At 41.1% G+C, this 8,986-nt stretch overlaps 1 protein-coding gene across 2 annotated transcripts; it reads right to left on the bottom strand.

Moving 5' to 3' along the window:
- Positions 1-3,208: 3,208 nt before the first annotated feature.
- LOC123075663 (uncharacterized) lies at positions 3,209-4,373 on the bottom strand. 2 transcript variants are annotated; one of them, XR_006436180.1, is made up of 2 exons: positions 3,908-4,373; positions 3,209-3,681 (listed from the first exon to the last, which is right to left on the bottom strand). XR_006436180.1 is itself a non-coding variant. In XM_044498218.1 (2 exons), the coding sequence occupies exons 1-2, from the start codon at positions 4,223-4,225 to the stop codon at positions 3,409-3,411; spliced, it is 387 nt and encodes a 128-aa protein (XP_044354153.1). In that variant the 5' UTR covers positions 4,226-4,373; the 3' UTR covers positions 3,209-3,408. The 2 variants fall into 2 exon arrangements, 1 of the variants encoding a protein (XP_044354153.1); XM_044498218.1 differs by having other exon boundaries at positions 4,112-4,373.
- Positions 4,374-8,986: the final 4,613 nt, after the last annotated feature.

The following is an 8,986-nucleotide window of genomic DNA, read 5'->3' as shown; positions in this document are numbered from 1 at the left end:
TTAGTCAACAGTGAGGTCAATATAATCCAAAACTTTCTATATAAATATCAAATGGCAGAATCATGCAGTACATACCACGTGTTGTTCACATAAATGACAGTAGAGAAAATTTAGTAAGTAATCATTAATCACCGATCAATCTGTACTTACATCTAATAAATTATAATCCCTTCAAATAAATAGAATCAAATGTGTGCACATAATAGGGCTATAAACCCAGATTGACAAAATAAAGAACACATACATCTGTGTGTTTAAACATTCACCTCTCGAGCGGTATAGTAACAAAGAAGTAATTAAATTAAATAGCTTATCATAGTAATTTTGTGCTCCGTAAGAAACAGGTGGAACAATTATAGTATGGTAGAACCCCATAGCTTATGTTTATTCTCTGAATTGACCCAGTCTCTGTTTGTGCATATTTTCCAGGAATGGCCAGTTCTTCTAAAAGTTGTGCCGACACACAATTACCACTACCAGACGTAACCAATCAGGTATATTATTCCCAGTTAGATTAAAATCTTTGAAAACACATAGTTCTTTTACCTTCACATGTATTTCAGGCTTTTTTGGATGAACTCAGTGTGAAACATGCAAATATGAGGTTAATGTGCTCATCGATAAGGTTTGCGGAAATAATTGATCGATTAGATGACAAGCACCAAAAGGCCATCTGCACTAAAACTGGTCTTGGAGGGCTAACAAAGATGAAGTCAGTGTCTCTCCGACGAGTTGACATTTCTTGTACACAGATGGACATGATACTTCAAACCTAGAACGATCTATTTGCAGAACAAGAGAAAAAGTTGGTCAAACAAGTAGTAGAAGTAGAGCACAAATTAGATAAAAGAATAATCACCCTCGCCGAGAACTTGATAAACATAAGGGGTAAAATTTCCACTCAACCTAGGTTGTCCAAGCTAGAGGACAAAGTTGGAGACCTCAAAAGGGAACTCCAGGTAAGTGACACTACAACATCAATTTTACCCATAACTTCCTATATTTTGATTCTATGCATTTCATGTTACAGGAATTAAGATCTGTGGTTCAAACAAACAAACAATCAACGACGAAGAATGCATACGTACAGGTGATAACTATGGCCCATCACCTTGCTAACATGAGCTAATTTCTGTTCATTGACCAACTTCTAATTTTAGGAACAAGAGCAACCAGGAATGGCAAGTTTTCATCAACTCCTGGGTTTGACGCATAGAAAGGATGGACTTCTGCTGGAACACCTATAAAATCCGTGGTGCAAAATAAGGAGTTGGACCAAGACATCCCTTGAATTACTCCTCGTACACCAGGTGGAATCCATTCAGGCGTGTATCAACGAAGCGGTCGAGGATGGCTTGGTAACACCGCCTAAACCCATCAATATTACCCAGTGGAAAACCACTTCCTATACTAACATACCACAACAGACGGATGGGTACGTATAGGCAGCTATATGATTCCTCACCTACACTACAATACTTATCTTCAACTTTACATCACAGGTATTCCTGCGGGGCGTACACACTCAGATACATGTTGACATGGGACAGAGATAAAATTACCAAGGATTTCACACAGGTCTACCAAACACTAAATTACCTTTGCAATCATGCACTACCTATGCTTCACCGCTATCCTAACCTATGCGTCGCTATCTAATTCAGGCACTAATACATACAGCTGGAAAATATGTTCAAGCCTGCTGCATTCAGATTGCAACAAGCTTCGGAAAAAAATCGTACAAGGATCCTATAGCGGTAAGTTCTACACAACTAGCACTTCATGTCATCTAGTTCCTACCTTTCATGATTGCATGTAACACACCACTATTTCCTCTACAAAAGGACGAGTACGAAGCCAGCATTCCAGAGGAACGAAAAGGTGCAGACGACGATGCCACGATTGTCATCAACCCTGATGTTACAAACAAACCAGAGACATCCGGTGCCCCAAAGCGTAAACGTGGACGCCCGAGGAAGAATGCCCCTGCTAGTAATCCAGTGAAACAACAATTTGACACCGAGACTATCGCTAAAAAAGTGGAGTTGAAAAGATGCAAGCGCAAACCATCAAACGCCGTGTCCAGCCCATTCGTACAGCCATGAATGGGCTACACAGAGAGGCACTTCAAGGGAAGTTCCAAATGATTGATCTTCATAGCATGTTCTTTAATGAAAGACTGCACTTATGTTCTGATGTTTTTTCATATTATTTGTACGCTTATGTCCATCCAAATGCTTGTCTTTTCATTGGTTCTTTAAAAAAAAACCCAGCTAATGAGCTGCATGTTCCACTTCTATCATTTGCACCATCTAATACAAACCTATCTGCATCGGAGTATCTTACATTTAAAACACTATCATAAGTGACTACTTACAAACGCATGCTCCCCATTCTATACGGCGCCATACACTGCGTAAGTATGCAATTCTGGTTTAAGTGTATGATGATTACAGCTGAGGCAGGGTAATTAAGGAAGAAAAATCATAGCATATAGAACACATGAGCAATGATGTAAATATCATGGTTACACTACTATCTCTCACATCACGAGTTGAGTGGGAGATTATTACCTCGCCAGCAAAAAGGACAGAATCAATAATGCAGCTAGCTCGATGGATTACTTCGGTCCACTCCACAAGAAAATTTTCAGGCTGCAGCACCGGCAGTCAATGCACACACTGAACTGTATTGTCAAATGCCAGCCTCTCCTGCAGAAAATAAGAAAGAATAGCATCAGGAACACCACGTACCATTTTTATACTGATAGACATGTCGACAAGAGTTGGTACATTGCAGCTTGTGTTTTGCATCGTAACTAATGCGATACATGGAGCTAACAAATTTACAACTAATAAATCTAGGCCTAAGTCTGTTGGGTAACAATACTGAAACAGATGTCCCAGCTAGCTTTACTCTAAAAGAGTTCTGCTTACTAACTAGACAGCTAGGACAACAATGAGAACCAGGCAACCAGCATAAGATCATCAAAGAACAAACATATGCTAAACTTGCTCATTGGCAAAATAGGTTGTGCGCGCGAACATGACAAAGAGGACTAAAATAGGGGCCATACTTCTTCTGTTCCATATTTGTCGACAATGATTATGGTTGAGGCATGATAATGCACTTGTAGCAACGCGTGCAAAGCGGGCAAGAAATTCACATAAAGCAGCCATTTTTCCAAATTGAGCCAATTCTGGTTTTCAAAGAAATACTACACATAATTACTGTCCATTCTATATGGCGCCATACACTGCCTAAATATAAAGAAAATGGCCATAGTCCAGTGGCATAATCAGAAGAACATAACTCTTTTTCACAGCCCAAAGGTTTTGAACCCATCAACTTGCAAGTTATATTCCAATGAAATTTACCATGTTTTGTATTACCTACTGACTCTAATCACTACTTACTGACTCCAATCACTGTGATCGAAAGCAGAGGGAAATAACTATTGCTCCCAGATATGCAATCCAAGATTTTCCTTTCGTCATCAGCCCTCCAGATGATTTCTGCCTCCTCCACATATCCTGCTGTTTCCCGGATGTCAGGAACTTGCCGCTCCTCGCAGCGAGTTTCTGGCTGAACACCATAACTATCACGGTCCATCTTTTGTAGGCGCTTTTGCATCGATCTCATCTTACGTGGCATCTTAATCTTCTTCATCGTGGCTGCCCACTGCAAGAGGTACAATGTGGTGTATCAGTACCATGGAAGGCTTGAAAGGGGCGGAGATGGCATTACAAACTAGTTTCAATCAGGTGGTTGAGAAAAACAATTCAGAAACTGATATTACACTTGGATACCAGACAAGTTTTACTTCACTTTCCCCTCAATCAAATCATGATTTTGTGGACATAGCTTACTATTGGTTAAACAAAAGAAGGCAGGGACATTTACAAACCTAAAGGTGGTCTTGGCATCAAAAAGTAGAAGCAGCTTTTACTTAACATCGACTCAAAGATCAACTCCAACAGTGAGGTTCAGATCTACTTCACTACATAAAAAAGTTTTAGATGTAGTTCATTATCTAAAATATTCATATGTTATTAAACAACATCATTCAGATCATGATTGATAGTTACCAAATCGACATAATCTTGCACACCAGGTTGAAGTCGGTTTCATCTTCAAAATCTTCAAGCATGTCGGAGATGTCGTTCGCAGCATCCTTAAGCCGATTCAAACATAGGTGTAGGTGACTGTTGCGTGAGAATGACATCTCTGACACCTACACGCGTGCGGAATGTGACTTTGAATGTTTGAATGGAACAAATTCAAACATTCAGTGATGGACGACTATGTGGTTTACTGTCCACATGCAATGCAAAAGAGGGAACAAAGGAAGAATGGCGTGAAATACAGAAGTACAGAACCTGAATATTCTGACGGACGGATATCTTTGAATGTCTGAATTTGTTCCACTGTCGCCTACAGGCGTGCGGAATCGTCGAAGGCAGACAGCGGCGCAGGGGCTGGGAGGGATACTCGTAGTGGGCGGGAAGCTTGACAGGACAGCTAGCGACAGTTATAGACACGGGACCTTCTCCGTCCTCGGCCACAGCGGACGACTGCGCAGGATAACGGGTCAGAGGATGTACATGAAAAAACAGGGCTGTCCTCGGCTGCAGCGGCAGCGGAAGATTAAGCCCCGGGGTTACCTTCCTATGGATTGGGTCGCCGGCGTTGATGGCCGTCAGTGGCTGATCCAGGGAGGAGGCGCTGCCTTGTGGAGCACCTATTCGACGGGGCGATGCTCGGGGCACTGGGGCAGCAGAGAAGAGCAGGCGGTTGCGGCTGCGGCTGTGCGAGGGTCAGTGGCCGCGGCGGCACGAGCGACAGGAGGGACGCCGGCAGCAACACGGTCGAGGGCAGGCTTGGCGGCGGCGCCTGTGTGAGGGGATTAAGGAGGCTAACAATCCGGCGAGGCCGCTAAAGATGCCGTCACCATGACCACCCGGATCCTCCTGCGCTGGATGCCGGTCTGGGGAGCGGGGAGGAGAAGGCGCAGAAGAAGCGGCTGAGCCGGCGGCGAGCGACCCGGGAGAGGAGGAGGCAAGCGGAGAGGGGATCGATAGATTGGGGACGAAGCGTGCAGAGGTTTTCTTTTCCTTTTCTCCCAGCGATGCACACTAAATTGGACGGATCTACCCTTTTAGAAAATGATTAGCCTCACCATAATCTTGTAATGGTCCCACAATTATTTGTAATTTCATGTAATTTTACTCCCATAACTCCTGTAACTCCTATTTCTCCACCGTTTGATCGCAGCGAATGGACGGTCCCTAAAATCGCCAATCACTGTAACAGTTGTAATAAAGATTAAAGAATCATGTAGATGTAAGAGTCCTCAATGACGTGTAAAAAAAGGAGAGTCCTCACGGACAACCTCCAAGTTCCAACCTTACGTACCTATGTGATGAAAAATAAAGACAACCCGACATGATAACTACAATTTATGTTGCTGTGGTGGGAAAAAAATAAGTGCAACAACGTACAGGCAACAGTCCATGGCGTTCAAGCATCAGGATAAAAAGTGTGCACGTCCCGATTTTTATTAACTAATATTCCCTCCGTTTCATATTAAGTGTCGCACAAACTGATGTATCTAACACTAAAATATGCCTAAATACCTCCATAAGAGCCACACTTAATATGGACTGTGGGAGTAACTTCTTAGAAGCCTTTACTTGTTGTACATACTTATGGTTCAAAAATTGAATAGTTATATAGAAATATGCTAAGCAATTACAAAAATTATTGCCGCCAACCATTCGTTAGGGGAAATTGAAGCAAATAGCGATGAGTATCACAATAATTGTATGAAACTGTGCCTACCCTTGATGTTTATCGAAGGTTGGACATTACTTCCATTATTTTGGCAAGAAATTTTCGAACAACAGAAACATATTAGGATTTTCTGCATTTCTCTTCAACAATTTGAAGTAAATATATATTTGTCCAAAAACGTTGATATTGTTAGTCAAAAATACACTGCAGTTGCAAATCTCATTGCAAAGGAATCTTCCAATATATACAAACTGGACATCATTTCAAACATAAAAGGTCTTATATTTTGAATTAATTTCCTTTTTAACTAATTTGACAAATATGTAAATATAAAAATTAACATGTGCCTTTAATACATCAGAATATAAATTTTGTTTCTTATTTGTACATATAGTTGACTCTTTCATTCCAAAGTTTCATTATTGAAACAGTATTGAATAACATAAAAACTTTAGGAACAACTATATCTAGCCCGTGCAGAAGCACGGGTTGATGACTAGTGATAACTTAATTTGATGCCTCTGTATTAAACCCTTGTGGTTTTCTCCATTGCCCTCAGTGCAGATGGTTTTCAGGTTTTGATGATGATATGCTAGCAATAAAAACATAATCTTAATATATTTAAAAATGATAAAGGTGAGAAATTTTTTAAATTTTACCGAATCCATGGGTCTTACACATTATTTATGAATATATGAGGATTTAAAATCATATTTATAAATATTTTTTAGTCACCAACATGAAGTTGTAATTGTTGCACTACCCGCATGTTACAGGAACATTCCATCGCCCACGCCGTTAATTGCTGCACTAGCGGCACCGCGTGCTGCCCTTTTGTAGCACAACTTATCTGGAGAGCACTGGTGCAAAGCAACGACCTCCCCAAGGTAGAGATGGAGCTGTGCTGAGCTGGTGATGCCGTCATTGTTGCTGGCATGATTTATATTGCAACAGGTGACTAGAACACGATTCATGTTGCAATGGGTCACCGCAACATGGCCATGTTGTAATGCGCGAGCGAAAGAACCACGGCCTGGTTGTAGTTATGCACGCTAAAGGTGATCGCAACATGGGGCATGTTGCAAACGATTACCTGCGACACAGATCGTCGAGCGCAACATGGCTATATATTGCAAACAGTGAGCGCAACATGGTTTATGTTGCAAACCGACAGGTCACACTAAACGGTTGATCAAATGGCTTGGAAGGCGAGGATCTTTTTCTCGCGTTAGCCGGTTGATGAGTATTACCCACACACCCAAGTTGGTGGAAAAACTTTGTTGCATTGATCATTTTTTTCCTCTCCTCTGTAGCCTTCTTCCTGCCATCTGCCTGCTGCCACTGGGCCAAACTGCCCGCCCCGCTATGCACAACCTCACCGCCCCACCCTGCCTGAGCCGCCTCGCCTCCTCCATTGTCCCTAGCGACCCCTCTAACCCTCCTTTGTCGGTACTGGGGACCACCGGCACCAGACCTCATCTGCACCAGGCAAGGGCGCACCAACACTACAATGTTCTCATGGCGGACAAGGACGTGATTGCATAGCCACGGTATGTCATTTCTATTTCAGATGCGAACCTTTCCATCTACCACACACGTTGTCTGAAACGGCATCTACCTCACGTTGTGTATCATTGTACTGCTCAATCCAAGTGTGCTCCGTGTGGGGATTGATTTGAACGATATCTCCTATGCATCCACGTAACTACACTATTTATGAAAGAATCAGAATTGGTTTCTTTAGACTGACTTGCGTGTTGGAGATGGACCCAAACTGCCACCTACCCAAAGATCGAATCAAATTCAAGTTCGAGATTGATAAAAAGAAAATCGCAACCAGTCACATATTAATTCCCATCCGGCCGGCCTCTAGATATATACTACTTCCGTTCCTAAATATAAAGTCTTTTTAGGGATTTCACTACGGACTACATACGGAGCAAAATGAGTGAATCTACACTTCAAAATATGTCTTGCCACGTGAAGTAAGCCTATAACAGAAGAAAATACCTCTCAGCCCATCCACATGCTGAGCAGAGAAAACAAACAAAATTTGGTTGTGGCCTTCCAATGAAAAAAAGAAAGAAATGGTTTGAGGATTTTTAGAGAATGTAAAATTTAAACAAGTTAAATTTAATCCAAACTGTTTGAATTTTGAAACCCATACAAATGAACTCTAAATGGGTTGAAAATTTAAGAGGTGACCCTACACATTAAGTGTGGTTTATGGGGAAAAGTGCAAAATTCAATTGGAAAGCAAAATTGCAACTCAAATTAATAAAAAGGGTTTAAAGGGGGGAAAGTAGGAAGTTGAGTTTGATATATGGAAAGCTAGGCATATGACATTGTGAAAGTGATCAAGAATTGAGTTTGAGGTTGAAACAAAAGTAGACATGGATCAAAGAGAAAAGGAAACACTCATGCACAAACCTCCTGCTGTTCGTGTTTATATATATGCTCTTTTGCAATCTTGGGTGTGGGCCTCTAGCTGGGCCTTAAGTTATTGTGGACCTACTCGGTGCAGAATTCCCCTCGTCCCTTATAACAAGGATTTTTTTAGATATAGAGTCTACCCCTCTCCCCTAATTAAGATATTTACATTATTTAATAGTTTCCTTTTGAATGTAAAATGCAATAATTAGAGTTTCATAGAGCTCCCTCCCCATATCCATAAAAATGCATGTGTGCATGGTGAGAAATGTATGCAATAAAAGCTTACTTGGCGCAAAAATGTGTATGTGACATGGTATAAAGAATATCATGTGAGATATGTGCGAGATAGAACCTTGGATAGATATTAATGAAAAAGATATAATAATAATGGTAACACACAAACTTACATCATAAATATAATAATATAAAATCACATAGTCTCGTACATATGACGACGTAAAGATCAGTGGTCACGACCACGCACTAGAAATAACGAGGGCTTGCCATCTAAAAATGCAAAAGATAAAATGAGGGCTTGCCATCTAAAAAAATCATATAAGAAACTTGCGGTAAACTACTAGACCCCCCCCCCCCCCCTTTCCCCCAACTTAGCATCAGGACACCGTAAAGGATAAAAGAGACATGATATGTCCTAATATACCTACAGTTTCTAAGTTTTCATGTTGTATTATAATTAGCTATAAACATATAAATTCATTCTGGACCAATCTATTAATAAAGTAATAGAAGGTTAGTTTTT

This window comes from Triticum aestivum, chromosome 3D, assembly GCF_018294505.1.
Source record: "Triticum aestivum cultivar Chinese Spring chromosome 3D, IWGSC CS RefSeq v2.1, whole genome shotgun sequence".
NCBI lineage: Eukaryota > Viridiplantae > Streptophyta > Magnoliopsida > Poales > Poaceae > Triticum > Triticum aestivum.
Note: the sequence above shows the minus strand (reverse complement) of the source record. Positions and strands in the feature narration are given on the sequence as shown.

Bases quoted from the DNA above. Each gene is read 5' to 3' on its own strand.
- LOC123075663 (XM_044498218.1), bottom strand. From the start codon at position 4,225: ATGTCATTCTCACGCAACAGTCACCTACACCTATGTTTGAATCGGCTT. The intron at 3,682-4,111 runs GTGTGCAAGATT...TACCTCTTGCAG, and splicing joins ATGAAACCGACTTCAACCTG to TGGGCAGCCACGATGAAGAA.